This window comes from Bradysia coprophila, assembly GCF_014529535.1.
Source record: "Bradysia coprophila strain Holo2 chromosome X unlocalized genomic scaffold, BU_Bcop_v1 contig_20, whole genome shotgun sequence".
Taxonomy (NCBI): Eukaryota; Metazoa; Arthropoda; class Insecta; order Diptera; family Sciaridae; genus Bradysia; species Bradysia coprophila.
In genome coordinates this window covers 2,133,269-2,154,406 of record NW_023503307.1, presented here as the reverse complement: position 1 = coordinate 2,154,406, position 21,138 = coordinate 2,133,269, and the positions used below count along the sequence as shown (strand labels likewise).

Below are 21,138 nucleotides of genomic sequence, written 5' to 3'. Positions count from 1 at the left end.
AGATTTTGCAAATGCAAAACCTTGTTTGAAGTAACACACACTCGCTAATCATACTGGTTGTAAAAAATTAATATTTAATCAGATAAATGTTAACGGCAGATGGTTCGCCGACTCTGCGAGGTTGAACCGAGCATGTAAATGACAGGTGGACTGATTCTCTCCCTGCTGTCATTCACCTGCGCGTTCTACCTCGCAGAGTCTTCACGTCTGCAGCCGTTATCATGTCTTTGGAATTAATATGTAGCAACCAATTTATGATAGGATATTCCAATCAAGTTCGAAAACAATGGCAAAGTCAATATTTAAACGAGTCATGTACCATTTCTTTAATTGATTATTTGACCCGCCGCGCCAGCATAGTTTTTTAAATTTTAGGATTCTTTTAAAAATTTCAGTTATAAGAGCTTAACCTGCGTCTTTAAACGGCTATTATATTTGCTGCTGAACTTTGTATATCGAAATCGGATCGAAACTTGTACCGAATCGTATTCCAGTGAAGTATCGCCAAAGTTAAATCGCAAAAAAAAATCGCCAAAAAAAGCGCCAAAGTATGAAGAAACTCCAATTAACTGTCTTTTTTTTGATTTGTCGTTTCTTCACACTTTGGCGTTTCTTCACACTTTGGCGTTTTTTCTTGGCGTTTCTTCACACTTTGGCGTTTTTTGTTGGTGATTATAAAAATTCTCAAAAACTGATGAAACACCAATAAAAATCACCAAAGTGTGAAAAAAGGACAAGAAAAATAGCCAAAATGTGAAGAAACGCCAACATTTTGTTTTGCGATTTAACTTTGGCGATACTTCACGGGAATCCGAATCGTAGACACAAGACAAAATGATGCCGGTTCTCGAGATAAAATTGTGCACAGTGTTAGTTGTATAGTATAGTGTTATGTGAAAGTTTTTGTGTACGACCAAAGAAAAAGCAGCCAGGCAAAGCAAACCGGCAAACATCTGGAGGCTAGTCATTTACTCGCGAATTGAAAGTAAACTTTCAACATCAATTTCCCATACAGTGTTTCGTTGGAAATGAAATCCGGACCTTAACTGATGCGTTCAGTGAGATTGAGCGTTCTGAAACATAAGTGCATACGAGGTGTTTAGTGTTTAGTTCGAGTGCAAAAGAAACCGAAATACTTTCTATATATTTCGATATACAGCAATGATAATCCATGCCACGAAAATTATGAGAAAAACAGAATAATCGACCCTCACTTTCTATTACGTGAATTCGCTACTATATTGTGCTGGTATATGTATACGAATTCGTGAAAGGTATTACTTTACACGTTTTTCTCTTTGACGTACACAGTGCTCTGCAGTTAATATACAGGCTTGAGTGTATGGTTTTATTAGTGTAACATACATCGTATCCTGTAGATAGAACGAGTACTAAAAATATCGTTTTGAAAATAAAAATTAATTTACCTAATGAGAGGGTACGTAGAGAAAATTATTGGAAAGTCTATTTGAATGGATACAAAAAAAAAGTTTAGCTTCGGACGTGATATGTATCGGAAAATAAATAATTTAATTTGTGTTTGGTGGGGTGACTATTTGTATTTTATTCAGAAATCCATCGAAATTTGGTGACTGGCAAACATATATATACTAATAACTTCCCATTTCATTGTATCGCCACACCAGTTTTTCTTCCTTTCCCGAATAGGTCATGATAAATTTATTTTGCGTGTAAGTTTTCTTGTCAGGAGCTTCTCGTTATTTGTAGACTTGTCAGTCTCATAAAGAAAATCATCAAATGAAATACAATTGTACATAAATTTTGGATTAGGTCTGAGTTGAATAGATGTTATAAGGTGGAAATGTTCTATTAGTTTTCAAATTTGATGTGAAATATACTGAATGAAGAGCTGGCAAACCAACTAATTTACCATCTAAATTTGAGTGAGAGATGATAGCTACGTATTATCTTTCGGTGGAATATATTACAATTTGTATTTAATCAACCAATGGTATGTGGGTAGAGATGATGTTACTGTTTCGGCGGCCACCTAAAGTGGTTTATTTTCAGAAAATTCACTGTCATTGCAACACAAAATGTGGAGTGGTTTGGGCTAGGAATTTCACAATGTTGGAACGTTAACAGCGTCTCGATGAACAATTATATTTTTCGTAAATGAACAAAATTATTTGAGTTCGCCTGATGTATCTAATACAGGGAAGGGCAATCAAATTTTAGCTGAAATTTGCTTCAGGGCAATTCCATGTAATTTTGGAATTGGTGATGTGGGAACGGTAATTTTGAGAGTATTTCTGGTGTCCTACGGCTTTCTCATCTTCGAAAATGTTTTCGGAGATCCTCGATTCATAATCAAAAACGTTGTGTCTTATTTTTCCAGCTTCTGTACTTTCGAGATAGCTAGCCGTTCCCCATATAACAACACCATGTAACTGCCCTTCAGCTAATTCACTCATTCCAAGAAAAGTGGCCATTTATGTTTATGCGGTTATACCATGCGTGGACTGTTAAATGAGTATACACTCATCACAAGTTTTGTTCGTAAATCAGCTGAAAATCAGTTGATGCAAACTTGGCCTGAAATTCGATAACCCTTTACAAAAGAAGGTGTAATAGTCGTCGTCCCTTCTTCGAACCAATCTTGGTGCAGACAAATACTTATTAACAAACTTGCATTTTCCGATCTGCATCTGGAAAATGAGTTGGAATGAGAATTGTACAAAAGTGATGAAGACAATAAACTCTTTCAAGATATGTGTGCGTTAAATTTCTTGCTGTTTCACCCGTATTTCACTACATATTTATTTTATTTCCATTTTGAAATTTGAAGTTGAATTATGATGAAAACATAAAAATGATAGTTCGTGAAAGTAGGGTCATGGGACGAAATTTAAAAGGTTAATCGAATTCGACGAAGAGTGTAGTTGGAACTGGGGAAATGGAGAGGGAAATGGTTAAAATAAATTTTTCATATGCAAATTAGACGGAAATTGGAAAATACAGAGAGTATGACATTTAAGGGTAAATTGAAGGAAATAGAGGCCCACATAAATACATCTGTAAAACATTTTTTCTTCGATATATTTAACCGAAAATTTGTCCTTAAATTTGAAATCCCTTTTTGAAGGAAGTTTGTCAAGTGAAAGCCTCTAAGGGATTCTTTTGAAAATACACCTATCAAAATCGGATCCATTTCGTCTGGGATGGATATATACATGGTTTGAAAGGTCTTTGCCAGTTGACCTAGGCCTCACACAGTCTCGACTCTCGAGCCACACCTGGTTGCTGGTGGAAGATCTCCGAAGTTGGAAAATAAATATAAATATAAATAATCGTTCCGGGTGAGAGTGGGCTCGTTGGAAAGCTGAGCTCAAGTACTTTCGGGTCATGCCTAGTTTAATTAGATTCATTGATATATGGTTGCAAAAAATGCAAGAAATTTGTTTCAAAATCTGTGTGAACTTTAGACAGGTCTGGGATGGTACTGATGACTCTTAATGTGAACCTAAGATGCTAGTCGTAACATACATTGTCTAAACTTTTCATTGATACCTCATTTGCAGTGCTGGTGATTGCTGGCGAGTTTTACGAGTAGCGGTTGTACTAACATAAAGTTCTGTTATGTCAGCTATCACCAGCACTACAAATGAGGTATCAACGGAAAGCTTAGACAATGTATGTTACAACTAGCATGTTAGATTCACATTAAGCGTCATCAGTACCAGCCCAGACCTGTCTAAAGTTCACACAGATTTAGAAAATTTGTCTTGCTAATTTTTGCAAACATATATCAATGAATCTAATCAAACTAGGCATGACCCGAAAGTACTTAGGCAAAGCTTTCCAACGAGCCCAATCTCAACCAGAACGATCATTTATAACGGCCAAAAAAATCGGATAAAAAACACTATTTTCCCAACTTCGGAGATCTTCCACCAGCAACCAGGTGTGGCTCGAGACTGTGTGAGGCCTGCTGGCAAAGACCTTTCAAACCATGTATGTACCAATCCCAGACGAAATGGGTCTGATTTTGATAGGTGGATTTCCAAAAGAATCCCTCTCTATAATTTGAACACCGAGTAAGGTGTTGAAATGCTGATGTTCCCTAATAGTTCTCGATCATTAGTTGTGATAACCCTGTTAGTACCGCTGCAAAGGTAGCTTTATCAGTTCTCTGATAACTACACAATCAGACCACTTATAAAATCGATTTTGGATTCGTTGCAGCTGTATTCAGTAACTGGTTTACATTCCATACAAGTCTTACTAATCTCCACTAATAATATGAATTAGTTATTTACGTATCTGTGGTGGACGGTATATTTTAGGCAATTTCGCGAGTTGTAGCCCGAACGAAGTGAGTGTGATAAGCGAAAGTGCCTAAAATAAACTGTCCACAACAGATGCGTCCGCATACAACTTTTCATGCTGAGGGTATAAATAACGATAAAAATTCCTAAATTTATGCTCAAGGCATGAAAATAACTAATAATTTTCCATAAAGAACGTGTGGGTTATTTGAATAATCCCCGATTGTCAATTGTTCAACACTTCAAAATTTTTAAAATTCAAAGCGATTGACACAAACCGACATATTTGAGCCAATTTTCAAACTCATAGGCCTTAATAATGTCCTATCATTCATTCCGATTGGCATATTTGTTGTGGGTATTTTTTTCATCCATATTTAAAATTCTCCAGGGAATACAAATATTTGTTCCAGGTTAAATTGAACAAACTATGTTGTTCATTTCATACATATTTTGTATACATATTGTATGCAATGTGTCGGTATATATGGTCGGGAACAAAACAAAATATAACAAACGCCACATAACATTGCGTTACATATTACGAAATGAAAGCTCTCAAATCTGACTTCTACTCGGCGTTTCTTTTTTTTACATTTTTGTTTGGGTTGCTTTTATATGTAGACATGAATAAATAACGATTGCTTGCTTATGATGAAAACGATATCTGGGTGGATATGAAATATGTGAATTTATTTCCACTTGTTCTGTTTTTTTTTTATGAATCAATAAGCATCATCAAGCCAGTACCAAGAACGCATAATATATAAAAGCCACTTGTTCTGATTATTGGAAATTTATTACTTTTTTTGTGCAATAGGAAAATAGGGACGGAAAATCAACTAAAATATTCATACAATTTTCGTTCAACTTTAGGGAACAATCGGTGGCGTTGCCTTTAGTGTATTGTCCACCTTTCAACAATATTGTTCCACAAATAAAATTCAATAATATATGTGAGTTAGAGGTTGGTTTGGTCATTTTGAGAACAAACAGACAACTAGGGGTTAGAATTGGAAATTTTAAATGGTTCCAACATAAACAGAGAGTTATATTTGGGTTGTTTAGAAAAGATAGATTAGAGATTGTACTTGTTGCGGTTAAATTTTATCATCGACATAATAATTTTGTGTGCTTCATATGAAACGCGATAAGGGTATATCCACAAAGTATTATGTATCAGTGATGCGATGTGGACGTGACTATTATTAATTTTTGCTTAGTTTAGTGATTTTACACGCCAGAATAAGTTCAAAACAAATGGGCAAAAAAAACTCACCAATGATTTGAGGAGGGGTGTTTTAATTCTATTAATTGTCTCGCCGCTATAAACCACGTTAAATAACCAATATTAATATCCATGAAGTACGGTACAGTGCATAGTTGGGCGTAAAAATTACCGACATCCAGCAATCGAATAAGTTGATCACTTAATACGACACATTCCTTAATAAGCTGTTCATAAATTACGTAATGTTAAAACCTACACTTTTAGGACTCCCTCCTCTTTGTCACGCAAAATGTATCATCATCTGTCGTCTTACTCCTCGAGGGAGCATATAGAGTCTACAAATTGTCGTCATCGTATTCGGTTCGGTGCGAGTGCCTTGACTTCCGTCCATTCCTTCTAGGCTTTTCTCGCTTCGTCGTCGACAGGTCGTTTCCACGTTATTTTGGGTCTGGCCCTTTTCCGCTTACCCTGTGGGTTCCAGTCCAGTGCGGTTTTCGCAATGCTTCTCGCAGGGCGGCGAATTGTGTGACCGATCCATATCCATTTCCGACGTCTGATCATCACTTTCATTTTCTCGAATTTGGTTAGGTTCCACAACTCGATGTTTGAAATCTTCCTTCTGGCCAGCGTATTCTCAGGATTCTTCTAAGGCATCGATTAACGAAGACTTGTATTTTGTTCTCGATTGTCGATGTCATTTTCCAAGTTTCGCAGCTGTAGAGTAATACTGAGATGCAATCTGATTTGAAGAATTTCAGCTTCAAGTTTCTCGTTAGCTGTGTCGAATTCCAAATGTTGTTTAGAGAGATGAAATCTTGTCGCGCTTTTTGAATTCGGCTTTGAACGTCCATATTGGCTCCGCCGTCCTTTGCTAAGAAACTTCCCAGATAATAAAAGCTCTCAACTTCGCCTATTGTTTCTCCTTCGATTTTCAGGTTACACGGTGCAGTTGTGTTTATGCATATTAATTTCGTCTTCGTCACGTTTATCTTTAGTCCTACTTGTCCAGCATATTTAACAAGCAGACGTAACGATTCCTGCATGCCTCGTGCTGCCTGTGAGCGTCAAATCGTCAGCAAAATCAATATCTTCGAGACATTCGGTGAGCGTCTATTGAATACCTCTGGTTTCCAGTGTTTACTTCGCGCATCACTCAGTCTATTACCAATAAGAACAGCAGTAGCGATAGCACACGCAAAATGTATGATACTTTAAAAAAAAAAATGGATGGTCGCACAAGCCTTAAGTATAGTTTCCACTTAAAAAGAGCACTCCGTTTAGCCTCCGTTTACATGACAGTTGTAAAATAGAACAAAGGAACTGTCACGTAAACGGAGTAAAAAATTGAAATAAATTCAATTTCCACTCCGTTTGCGTGACAGTTTTTTTGTTCTATTTTACAACTGTCATATAGACGGAGGCTAAACGGAGTGCTATTTTTAAGTGGAAACTATACTTTAGACCTCCATCTCACCTCTTGCGTTACGTAATTTATGAATGGCCGTTAAATGACATTGACATAGATGGACAGGATAGGCTATCAAAATTTTGTTTTAAATTGCAGATGAATCACAGCATCAATATCCTTAAATCTGTTACTTCGGTTGTGGAACGCGTTTCTTTTACTTAATTTGTTTTGGCGTACATTTGTCTCTATAAGACAATGAGGCCACATAAGCCGGAGATCAGCAATGATTTTTATGATGATTAGCCGTTTCTGAAAAGTTAATAACACACATTCAACCGTTTTTTGTGCTTAACATGTTTGAGAGGTACTTTCACAGAATGGGGAATAAAGAAGTGGATTGAATGGGTAATTAGAATAATATGCTCGTATAAATCTCGACATAAATTCACTGCGCAGATCGAACTCTTTTTTTTTGTAAAATTGACTGAATTTGAATAATAAATTTTATGAAGAAGATAAAATCCCTGGACAGGTTGTTCGCTCTTACATTTGTTCTTCGAGTCCTTCGTTGTTTAATGTTAATATGAAAGCAGTCACGTATCGATTTGATATTCTTTTCTCTTCATTCATTTGATTGAAATGTTCTGAATATAATGAAATAATGTGGGGTTTGTATAATGTAAAACATTTGAATATTTATACAGATTCGGCTACACGAAAAAATATTCAAACATTCCCAATGAATGTCACATGTGTATTTCGATTGAATAAAAGGATTACAAGTGATGACGATGTATATTATGTGCAAAATAAAAAGAAGTTCGTGCTGTAAATTAGCAAAAAATTGATTTTATCAATATTCAGTATCCTAAGTGAAATAAATAAAAAAAAAATGTCATTGACAGTGAGGATTATTCAATTCCATCTACCGAAACCAAAGTCAAACCTTATTGGAAGAGTGGAATTTAGAGGTGAGTTTATTGTGACATAAGGAAAATTGTTAACATTACTTATACCATGTATACCACCACAGTAAGTTTTATATAACATCGAGCGTTGTTCAATTCATTTTTTTTTTTGAAGAAAATATGTTGTTGCTATCATACAATGAGTGCAAAAAAGATTATAAAGGGATCTTTGCTATAGCTTACAGAATGGTATCCAGTATCCCAAAAGAAATCAGTCATGACATTACAATCATCACCATGGAAGCTTAAACAATTTCCACCAATATTCCACTTTTTCGTATGCTATTGGAAATCCTCCGGCAGAGTTCCCACGTTGTTTTTCATAAAACTTTTTTTTATTAATAATTAAAAAAAACTGGCGATACATCTGATCAAAGCTTAACAGATGCATTATTCGGTAAACATTATACCAAAAAATATTTCAACATCAAGCATCTTAACTCGTTTCAGAAGTCTTATAACTTCATTGGAACAATAGAGGTTGATACGACTCGCGTAAATGTATGTATAAGTCAAAATAATGTCACACAAAAAAAAATGATGAGGAAATAGGGATAAATGGGTGAATGCTGTCAAACAATTTTCCCGAAATAAATATTCCATTATTACAATGGAGGGTCTTAATTGAATGATATTTAGAAATTATTTCGATCAAATTCTCTAGATAATTCTCCAAATATAATTAAAGAAATGTTTGCAAATTAAGAATGCAAGGTCCAAGAAATGAAATTGAAATTTGGAAATAAATTTTTTGTTGTACGTGCCCAAATTAGATTCGAACCCGAGACCTCTTGATTACGAAGCAAGCGTTCAACGAACTGAACCACCGGTGAATACACATTAGGCTTTACTTTCCTTGTATTCCCAACAATTTTGCACCAAAAAATACGACGATATTCAACGATACGATAGTTATTGGCCATTTAGAGAGCAATGTTATTGTGACAGATGCGAAATTACAACTCGAATTTTAATTCATAATTTGCAATTTGTGAATGAAATTCGGAGTTGTAATTGTGCATCTGTCACTTTTAGGTTGCTATCTAACTCAGCAATTAGATGTGTATGACGCACAAGATACCAAAGCCAAACATATGAAAAAAATTGACATGAGAATCGACAAAATAGGGTAGGTGTACCTATCCTCGGACGATTAATTTTTTTTTCGATTTTGTTTAAGAGTCAATTCGCCAATTCGTCAGCCAAATTTTCAATTTCTGAAACAAGCTATCGCCGATATTATTGAGTTCTAGCTCATTCGATTCGTCGTTCAATTCTAGCGAGGGGGTGTCTGCCATTTTTTCTCAAAAAAATCCAGTTTGGGTGTAATGTGTCTACGTGTGGTTTGATGTCAGAGGGTGTCAGAACACTTTTTTTAGCAATAACGTTAGGAAGGAGTAACACAAAAAGTTGAAACTTTGTAGGATTGTTGGCCTATCCACGGCCGACCGTTTGAGCCCACTCTGACTTCCGTACGCACCACCCATGGCCTTGGCCAGCTATCAGTCAAAGTATGGTCAACTTTCAAATAGTACTGTACCTCTGCAACATCATTGTTCTGATGGGTGAACTACATATTCAAGTAGCTGGCTTCTCCCTCTATCACATATCAAAAATCTACCACAGAAGTTTTGTGTTGCAGGATTTGCGGATCATTTGAAAAAAAGTTGACCTTTACGGCTGGAATGAAAGAGTAAATTTGAACCAAATTTATGTCCAAAATGTTTTTTTATTAGTAACGTGTCTGGGGGACAATCCTAGCCCATAGCCGATCGATTCCGAGTAACTCTTCTCAAAAAATAACTAGTTTCATCCTTTTTTTGAAATGCAATATCTCGGCCAATTTTGAACCTTTTGCGAGACCTTATGAGACGTGCGATAGCTCGTTGAACTCGTATTGACGCCCAGAATACGTGGGAGCTAAGGGGGAAAAGTCAAAAAGTTGCTGTACATTAGGGTGTAGCGTTTTGCAACCTTTTTTTTAATTTTTTAAGGCCTGCGGGTAGGTTCGATGCAGAATGGTCCACTGAACACGAAAATACGAAAAAAAAATTTTTGAAGTTCGAAGCTCCCATGCGCACCTCTGAAAACCGACTTTTTTGGTCCCAAAGCCATAGTGAGATTAGTTCTGCCAGCTGTGCGGAAAAATATATCTTAAGTGTATACGATAATTAATCGTAGAGACCGTGGCTTCGATTTGGCATACTTTAAAATTTAAAAAAAATTGAGTCACCGTTGAACAATTACAAAAAGTGCTCCCGACCATGACTTTTTCAGATTTTTTTTGGATTTAAAGCTTTCTAAAATATGTGACTGGAAATGAATATAGTCGTGTCGTAGCTCATTTTAAAGGGAATTTCAAGAGCTTTCAAACGAATATAGACTCGACGTAAAGATTCACTGGGTTGCAGATTCGATGACCTTCTAGTGTGTAGAAAATGGTACGAGAAAAACTATATTTTTTTAATTTTTCACAGAATTTATGCAAAAACGGTTCCAAATTGTTCTTAGTATTGCTGGCGTTAATAGAGCGGCGATCCTGGGACGAAATGGGTGATGTAAGGTGTAATTTAAAAAAACAAATTGTCGGTTTGATGATTTTTCGATTATCTTAAACATACGAGTTAAAGTTACCCCAAAAGTCGGTTATTTCTTCCCAGAATTGCTGCATTCTTTCGACTGACTTGTTATTGGGCTTCGGCCTGTTAGTTGGTCGTAAAACGTTGAAAAATAAATAAATAAAAATAAAATAAAATATGTTCCTTGCTAACGTGCAGGCATGATGAACTGATCTCATCATAAGAATACAATTTTGGTGGGTTTCGTTTGTTCCTTTCATTTTATTTGTTCGAGACGTATTCCACCAGATAGAATTAGCGTTTGTCTTTACGCTTCTTCAATTCCACACTTACGTGTGAGTGAAACGACACTCTTTATATTTACGCTTTTTTGTTGACAACGTGTAGAACGATGTGGAACAATTAAAACTGTAGAATGCTAACCAATTGCAAACTTAAATTGAGTTGAGTTTAGGTACCAGTGTTAAGTTTTAGGAATTTTAATTCTGAAAATTTGGAGAAAATCAAAAAAGCTTCCGAATAATTCCGAAAAATTATTTCAGAATTTTTTCGGAATTTATAAGGAATTAAAATTCCTAAAAATAAGCTCTGCTGGCAGAATCAGTTTTTTTCAGCTGGTGAGCATTGTACATAATGTTCTCTTAGTAATACGCGTGTATGTGACATGTAACAAACGATAAATGCAGGCGATACTATCAATAAATCAGACATCATCTGAAAGAAAACCTGCTGTTGCCAGGTGGGCTTGCCGAAAATATTTTGTCCGATTTTGTCGATTTTGTCACTGTACCATATTTTTCGGTACTATCTGTTAAGTTTAGAGGAAAACTGCATTGTAAAATTTGTATTAACAAGAGAATAAGAATATTAAATACACTTTCCTAATTTGATCAGCTCACCCATCTCAGGATTTAGGGATGAATGCTCTAAAATCCGTGTACGAATGACTAAAATATCAGCAAATTAGCACCATAAAACAATCCCTGAACGCAAAACTTACCAACGAATGATAAATTAATACCTGTGAGCCTGTGAGAACCATAAATCATAGACAACACTCAAGTTCCATTTAAAGTTTCATGCTAAATCAAACAAAGTTAAATTCGTTGCTACAATTTGAATAGCGAGTATACCTTTAACATTCGTGTCACACAAGCGTCAATTGGAAAACACATTAAACGAATGCTGTAATACTGTTTGGTTTTCGCAATATATCGAAGATTACCAGTCTTCAATCGCGAGAATCTTTACAGATTTCCTTTGACTCCCCTAGCGAATTTGAAATTTGAAAATTGTTTTCTAATTTTCTTATTCAATGTTTTCCTTTGATGTTTACAGTCATTGTGTTTGGCAATGTAATTTACGTATATATCTCATTCACAGCCATTCAGGTGATTTAAACATAATAGGGCGAGAGTATAAATTAGAAATTTTCAATGATTTTATTCGATAACTTATTTCCGGTACAAGCTTTAAGTTCGTTTCATGTTTGCGTTTAATTTTCGATTGTTTTTAATGCCAATGTTTATGCATGAACATGTTCATCTTTGGTGTTTGCTCAGCAAAGACACACATAATATTGTATTGTTGTTGGTGAAAACTACAGTCGACGTCAGTGATTTAAATTGACTTGAACTGACTTGAAGTTACTTGAACAGACTTGAATTTGTTTCAGCTGCTTGTCAGCTGGTTCCCTTATTGGTCTGAAAAACAGCTGGAAGAAATTAATGTCTAAATTTCACTGACGTTTACTGTACTATGGTTTTACGTAAAATCTGTCTCATAATGGACTTTTTAAGAAAATTGCGAGCTTACAATATGAATAAATTTTTCGAGGCTAAAAGTGAAAATCTACTTTAGAATAAAGCTTGTTTAAGTTTGCATCGCCACCATTTCGAACAAGAGATTGTCAGAAGATATCTTTTACATTAATTTAACACAGCATCGCAGCTGCAACAGCGTGACTGACGTTTACAAGAAATTTACATTTATTTTGATATGCAGATGAATGTGTTGAGCTTGTCTTATTTTCGTAAAAATATTCCAACGAATATCTTAGATGTTACTCTTAAACGATATAACTTAAACAAACTTGTGAGAAGTAAGAAAATATCCGTATCGATGTGTCGAGGGAGAGTATGTGCTTGTGCTTACAAATCAGGGATACGTAGATACTTGGTTACTTGGTTCACATTACACGCGTAAAACTTTGTTTCGGAGAAAAGTTATGTTTACCTTCTGAAACCAAACTCAAACAGGTGAAACATTTCCATTCACACAATGTTATGTTAGGCTAACCCATAAGTACACATATGTGACGTAAATGATGTTTTTTTTCGTATTGGAAAACTTTTTTTTTCTGTCTTCTACTTTTTGTGACATTTTTTCTCGCTTACCAGCATTGATTTTTGAAGAAATTGAACATGTAATGTGGGGATAGAAAACAGGATTTTTAGACGAATGAAAAGAGAAAAAAATGTAAAAATAAAAAGGGTGATTGTGTCCCAGGTGAATTTATTTGTCATTTTATTGGATGTTTTTAAAAAGCTTTATTGCAAAATGAGTATAACCATGAAAATGGGAAATTGAAATTATCCAACAAAAGTCGAATAAATATTTATTTTCGTTTCATAATGTTCTTTTTTGTGTGTATGGAGAAAAATTCTCAACACACACTGGCTGCCTTTCCTTTGATAAAAACTCACATTTTTTTTGTTCATCTATTCCGCCAGCGGATGGCACGCAGTGTTACCATTCTTTAAGAAAAAGGTTTATGGTAGCATCAGGTATACATATAATTTCATTTTCTAAGAAAATCTACTTCGCCGTTGTTTCAGTTTCATAATCTATCCGAACGCGTTTGGGATTTTTTAATATAATTTCTTGGTATCCTCACATGATGCAGGGCTTATATTCTGACAGCGAGTGTTTTTCCTTGAAGCGTATTATATACATCCTGTCCTATCTACTTTAACAAAGTGCCATGTGTAATATATAATAAGCTCCTATAGCTTAAAACCAAGCCATAAGTCGAATTTTCCATTAAAAAATGTGAAATATTATCCTCCTATGGAATGTTAAGAAAAAGATACGTCCTCTTCACTGAAACCTGCCCGAATCTTTTGGATAAAATTTAAATCACTCTGGGAAATTTAACCGTACAGGTTTTGTAATGACAAAATAATGTCACTGTTTTTCTATTGGCTACATGGTTGGTGCCATAGAATTCATGTTTAGCAACAACAAAAAATTGTCTGCAAGGAATTGACATTTAGCTAAAAGTAGGACAGTACAGCCGCTATTTATTTTTCGGCATGCTTTGTATAAGTTGCTTTAAACTCAACCTCCCATCCATCAGTACAATAAAAATTTTAATCCAAGGTCATAAAAGCCTTTGCTTTATTTTCAGCTGCGTTATTTCTTACAAAATGCTATATTATAGTAAAACGTGTTCAAAGTTTCATCAATTATAGTACTTTTTAGAATTTTTTAGAATTTTCACTGTCTGTTAATAGTGAGAACCTTGGCGCTACGAACAACTGTGAGACAGAAACAATATAAAAAAATGTTGCAGCTAAAATTTTCAAAAATTTTGTTTGGCTCTAAGCTCCGTCTAGCCCGAGCTACAGACTTCATCTTATCGATAATTTGCGCTCTTTTAACTCAATGATGAACAAAAATGTTTCCATTATATATTGTCCTATTTTCCATTACACGGCGCTGAAACGTTTCAAACATTGACTAGAGAACGACGAAAAAATAAATGTTAAGCCAAGTGAAGTAATAGATTTATTTTAATCAATGTATAGAAAATACTTACATTATGTCGATAAAATTGTTACGGCTGCGAAAGACTAAAGCCGAGCAGGGAAGACTTTAAAAGTTGATCGCAATAACAACTTTCGAAGTACTAATACGTCAATCAATAGAAAAATTATTGTGTGCTTTTTGTTCATACAGATCAATCAATTGATAGCGTTGAAATAGAACTTTAAAAGGAAACAAATTCACTGTCACATTGTTGTATACGAATCGAAGGTTTCGTTATTTCTGCTTCTTTTCATCCTACACATAATTCATCGGAATAAAATCTAAATTTTGATTTTTTGTTTGACATTCCATTCTTTGTGTTAGGTGAAATAATTCGCAAATTTTATTCTATTGGAATGAATTACATATAAAACCGTAGGATGGTAAAGGTCATCCTTTTTTAAATCGTCTACAAAATTAATGTCTCTGATTATATTGCACGAGGGCATTGTTCTCACTAAAAATTGATCAACAATGTTTAACTTCAAAGTTTAATTTGGTTTTATCTCTCAATTTTTTCAATAGAATAAATTTCTGCGTGTTATATGAAAGTTAGTGTCTTGCTTTAAGCTCTTTTAATTCCATTTTCCATTTGTTCATACATACTGAGCGGAGTCCAGTTTCGGTATATAAAATTTAAGTTCAAACAAACATTTCTTGATATAAATGCACGATTTGAAAATGCTTTTTAGTTGGGCTCACTGTTGCAACCAATATAAATACAAAAAAATATTTTTCATTTTCCAGGAGTTGCACACACAACTAATGAACTTGGGTCGAAATCAAACATTCTTCAAGTGAATCAGGTAAGGTGGAATAATATTAATGAAACACGTACATGAAAGTGTTAGATGGCTTTCGGAGTTAAAACTTTGCCTATAATATCAGGGAATATTTCATATGAAGTTGAAAATCTATGACAAATATGTCGGATAAGAAATTGTACGTGTTGCATGCGACAAAACATAATTTAGAAATTATGATCGGACATATATTATATGCCTCCCAAGTACGATTAATTTACAACAAATATACGTGACTTCATGACGACATTAAATGGAAATCCATTTTTTACAACTAGCAACGAGGTAAAAGAAACGGAAGTGCGGTGCAGCGCAGTGTGTTTCACATAGACTCATCAGGTCTGGTGTGTCTTTGGATCTAACAATTTTTAATAGGCAGCACTTCATCTTCAATATTTTTAACTCTAAAAATTAACCAGATCACATGCATCTATTTTGTCGGTGTCTAAATTGTTTTCGTAATTCTGCTAGAAATGAATAGTAAAACGAGATTTGATTGAATTTTCTCATAAATCCAAAGTCCACGTAAATGGTAATTCCTTCCTGTTTTTCGAAATCTGTGCCACACTCTCACACTGGCTGAAACAAAAAATGTTTCTTATGGTACTAACATTGCCATATATGAGGAATTTATAAATATTCCAGATGTCAGTCATGGCAGACTTTCCAACAAAATTGTTTAGCGAGACGCGAGACTATGGTCTTTGCCTTTATCGTCACTTTCGATAACTGATAGAGTGAGCGTATAAACAAATGGATACTTTTCAAAGTTCATTAATGTGAGTATATCACGGGCTCAATTATAAAAATTGTCTTTGTATCCTGCGGGCCTTGGTGTAGCGATAGCCTACTTTTATTTTATTACGACTTTTGACCGTCGCATTCGATTTACCATGAAGCAAGTTTACATTAAATTTCAATTTTAATTTTTTATTAAAAACTTAGTAATTAGAAAGAATTATACATGCTCTGAGTGTAGACGATTAAAAATGCTATCACAGAAGCAGAACAAATTTAAAACTTTAAAATTTATGTCTCATAAAAAACTTATATTGTGAAGCATAAACTGTCTGACTTTCTTTTTGCTTTGTACAAGAAGAAATAGAAGAAGAAGAAGACGAAAGTAAAAGCTAATTTCATTGGTATACTAAAATTAATGTTATTTACAGTCGTTCATATGGCCATTAGCAAGATGTGCATCACCAGAAGAGCACATAATTGTGGAACTTCGCAGTCAAACAACCAAAATATTGCTGAAGACTGGTCTTGCCTCGTCGTCAACATCAAGAGGTGGCAGTTCCCGTGGTGCCATATCGAGTAATAGTAAAATGGTTGGCCGTTATGTGATGCTAATGCAAGGTAACCCATATCATGTGTATTTTTAAAACTATGTGTTGTAGCTGTTGTCGGACTTAAATATAAATACCTTTGTCCATTGCCTCAATTTTACGTTTCTTTGTTTTGTCTGGTACATTTGCATTGCACAACAAAGGAATGTAAGGGATTCGAAAAATTATTTACAACCTAAGATAATGCCCATTCATAAAACTCAAAACATTAACCATTTAATTCGAGTTCGTTGTTAATGTAAATTGTCGATTTTATGATGGAGTATCCATCTTTTCATGCACGCGCTTTTATGACGACGTCTACAATATATTCAGAGTGGTTAATGTAATTTTATATGCCATGCCATGCACTGCACACTATATAATGTTGGTTTTTCGAATAAAAGTGTTGTAGCCGGAGATGTTAGGAATTTATTATGCGATGGAAAATTGTTATGGTAGTTGCGGTGAATGCATTGTGATGACGAGAAAAGTTTAATAATTAATGGTCAATCGAATCAATTAGGAATTTGGTTTTCGTAACGGTGATGTTAGTTACATTATTAACGACGATACTTTGGGAAATGATTTTACGGTATGGAGTATTAATACCAATGCCCTTCAGTGGCCTTTAGTGGCACGAGAAAATGGCTTTTGAAATTTCGTACATAAAGTAAAATAAGGGCAGGCAGTATTTTTCCTATGAATAAACCAAAATACGGATGAATGAATGTTGAATCATGAAATGCATTATTTATGTTCGTATAGCCTGCGAATCAGAATAATACATTCGCTTTTACGTTATACTGTCTAGAGAGAAGATAATTTTGTTTACTGTGAGCGTTCGCTGGATATAATACCGAAAATGATTCGCATCGCAACGTTGACCTATATTATACGATACAACGACACAATTGCACCTAGACCTATATTTTACCTTGCACTTTCGTTGTTTTACGTTGAAATTATATGGAAGCAGCTTGGTTTACATGCTCGTGCCGAGGTTAGTAGGTCATGCTGCTATATGTGAATAAAATTGTCTGCAAAAAGAATTGCATTTTGTTAAAACAATATTTCGTTGCTGGACATTTTTCGTTGGGAAATTGCAAGAATGGTATTTGCGAGAGAGCTAACATAGTGGTCAGCTTGTGTGGTAATGTCCTGTCCGTCGTTAAAATAAGTTTAATAAATCTCGGGTGCGATACTAAATTCCCAGCTGAATAAATCTGGGTGGGATTCGGATGCAATAGGTGCATAGTATAGTCATGAAAGTAGATGAAATAAATATTGTTTGTAGCTACACTGCTGCTGATCAGCTCGAATCTTTTATACCAGCACAGATGTACAGCAGAGCGATCAAAGTAGTGTATGAATGCACTAGTACGTAAAATTGATGTTTGTAAAAAATCAGTACCCCGGCTGTTGTACGCTGAATCTTATTCCTTACTTTTGCTTTAACTGAGATTTCGCACATCTGATGTGTTGTCAGTATCGGTTTCGCCTTGGGTTGACAATTTTCACATCTCTAAGGTAAAATATACATTTAAGGACATGTTAGGAAAATAACTATTTAGAGTGGTGACACCAGTCTCCGGACCTGTACCAGACACCTGTTGCTCTTTTATTCATATTCTTTTTGTGCGGTGATATTAAAGTGGGACGATTGTATTGATTGGAATGGAATAAAATCCATGAAAATGTTTAAACTTATTTTGAGTTAAGTTTATCTTGTTTACATTCGGTAAATGCAATAGAAAATGTTTTCAAAGCCTCTTATGCTACGATCTCATTCCGCTTAGGCAATCGTTCGGACGTATACTTGAATCATTGTGATCTTAAATCTTCTTTATTCTATGTCAATGTTATTTAATTCTTCACATTCGTCTATTTTCACTCACTCGTCTGTCTCTGCCATTACCCATAAACATGGTAAAATGTTACATAAAGTTGTCAGTCTATTATATAGCACTGATAAAGTAATCTCTTCCATTTCGAGTGACATTCGATTGATGTTTTACTCTGACTAATATCTACAGTGTTTTTGGATGTTCAACAATTTTTTTTCTTCTTCTGTTTTTTCAGGATTGATTGGTTTGGGACATTTGCACGTTGAAGATCTTCTATCAGATGTGAATAGTAAGCCAATAGAGGTAATATTTCTACTTGAGTATCTTTTTGTACGGAAAAGGTAAAGGGGTAAAGGTAGTTTGAAATCACTCGAAAAATTGAAATTAATTAAAATTTGGGTTGCAACTGAAACATCGACGGAAACTGAAGTCGTATAGCAATGAAAACCGTTTACATCGGCAAAAATCAGTCCGTTGATACCGTTGAACCCGTTTTTACTGAAAGGACAGATGTAGATTTCATTTTATTTAACCCAACGTGTTCTCCTTTATTCTAAAATTACAAAGTAAATTTTCTGCGTAGTAATTTAGTATATAGAGAAGATGCAAAAGAAAAAATGTTATTTTTTCCGCCCGTTCCAGATTGAAATAATAAACAGAAACAAATCTTTTCTTTGATGTTGTATGCGTAAAAAAAGAAAGAAAGTGGAAATCGTGAACACTTTCAATTTAACATTTTTTCGTAGATTTTACTCTTCCCGTCGTATCAAAATCCCAAACAAAAACCCTTTCCGTCCGCATAATAATGGATCTCTGTTATCACCTTCAATCTAATAATAACACAAAAAAAAGATGCTAAAACGAACTCTTTTTAACGTATCCGTTTCGTACATTACACAGGTATCAGTAACGTTTGATGTTATGTACACCTCACCGGATGATGAAGCTGGTAACTTTGAGCCGACCAATTTAATTAACTCAATCCAGCAAAACAGCTTAGATGACGATCAACAAATGTTGTTAAAGGACATTGAGCAAAATATCGCAAATTTAGAAAAAACTTTGTGCCAAGGTAAAGCCTATAAGACATGAAACACATCAGAGCTACTTAAACAAGTTATTATATTTTCTGTTTGAATGTATGAATTAATTAGCCAAATGTACGGAGAATATTTATTTCCAATTTTTTCATCTTATTTCCTTCGTAGTTTGTTTTTATGGAAAAAGCCCCGGCTCTTAAACATGGAAACATATCATTTTCTCGTAAAGCTTTTACATAAATTGTATTTTCATATTTACAGATAGAGAAAATAGTTCAACGAATGTTAGCAAGAAACGACACCTACTGAAACGTGTAATGTCACAAAGCACTGGCGAAAAAGTTTCGAAAAGCGACCCGAAACTGATGATGGTAAGGAATATGTTTCAGACAAAAAAATTGTAGAGTAGACAATTAATTCAATTCATTCACTATACTTTCCCTAAGAAACTTTTTATCTGACAAAAATGTCTGATTATATTAATGTCAGTTATGAGATAGCAAAAATGTATGTTTACTCAAACATATAGCCTTATGACCGAAGGTACGAGCCATGTTGCCTCGTTGCAGGGAGAAGGCAACTACTCTAAAAATTGTTTCGGATTTTTTTTTTTCGCCCAAAATACACTGAAAATGTTCACCGATCAACTTTTCGCCCAAAATACACTAAAAAAATTTCTGATGAACTTTTCGCCCAAAATACACTGAAAATGTTCATCGAACAACTTTTCGTCCAAAATACACTAAAAATGTTCATCAATCAACTTTTCGCCCAAAATACACTAAAAAAAATTCTGATGAACTTTTCGCCCAAAATACACAGAAAATGTTCACCGATGAACTTTTCGCCCAAAATACACTAAAAAAATTTCTGATGAACTTTTCGCCCAAAATACACAGAAAATGTTCACCGATCAACTTTTCGCCCAAAATACACTGAAAATGTTCATCGATCAACTTTTCGTCCAAAATACACTGAAAATGTTCATCAATCAACTTTTCGCCCAAAATACATTGAAAATGTTCATCGATCAACTTTTCGCCCAAAATACACTGAAAATGTTCATCGATCAACTTTTCGCCCAAAATACACTGAAAATGTTCATCGATCAACTTTTCGCCCAAAATACACTGAAAATGTTCATCGATCAACTTTTCGCCCAAAATACACTGAAAATGTTCATCGATCAACTTTTCGCCCAAAATACACTGAAAATGTTCATCGATCAACTTTTCGCCCAAAATACACTGAAAATGTTCATCGATCAACTTTTCGCCCAAAATACACTGAAAATGTTCATCGATCAACTTTTCGCCCAAAATACACTGAAAATGTTCATCGATCAACTTTTCGCCCAAAATACACTAAAAAAATTTCTGATGCACTTTTCGCCCAAAATACACTAAAAATGTTCATCGATCAACTTTTCGCCCAAAATACACTGAAAATGTTAACAGATCAACTTTTCGCCCAAAATACACTGAAAATTTTTCTGCTTCCTGTCAGTTGAGGGCGATGCTTGTCTATTTTATCTCGTATTTGTAAACTGCTTTGTAGGTCTGTGGTGTGATAAGAGATCGCTTGGACTAAACCACGGCAGAGTAAAGTAAACCAGGCAGAGGACACAAATTCAAAAAAGGAATCTAACTTAAATCATCTAATTCTTGTTATTTGTACACGTCCGTGGCTCTGAATTTTTGTTTTAACGAGTATGGACACATTCATGCAATTAAAACAAATCGTCTATCTTTACAAGCAGAGACAATCTAGTTCCATCAGCCTTCCAATATTTTTGGTATTAATGCTAGGAGTAGTGCTACGGTCTGACTCATAGT

At 34.7% G+C, this 21,138-nt stretch overlaps 1 protein-coding gene across 2 annotated transcripts in view; it reads left to right on the top strand.

The window, feature by feature from the left end:
- Nucleotides 1-7,638: 7,638 nt before the first annotated feature.
- The window catches only part of LOC119068851 (otoferlin-like), a 48,998-nt gene continuing 35,498 nt past the window's right edge, over nucleotides 7,639-21,138 (top strand). For both annotated transcript variants that reach the window (XM_037172667.1, XM_037172668.1), the window contains exons 1-6: nucleotides 7,639-7,899; nucleotides 15,033-15,091; nucleotides 16,258-16,447; nucleotides 18,499-18,566; nucleotides 19,164-19,335; nucleotides 19,565-19,674. In XM_037172667.1, the coding sequence (XP_037028562.1) occupies nucleotides 7,821-7,899; nucleotides 15,033-15,091; nucleotides 16,258-16,447; nucleotides 18,499-18,566; nucleotides 19,164-19,335; nucleotides 19,565-19,674 (678 nt within the window). In that variant the 5' untranslated portion in view covers nucleotides 7,639-7,820. The remainder of the gene's footprint in view (nucleotides 7,900-15,032; nucleotides 15,092-16,257; nucleotides 16,448-18,498; nucleotides 18,567-19,163; nucleotides 19,336-19,564; nucleotides 19,675-21,138) is intronic.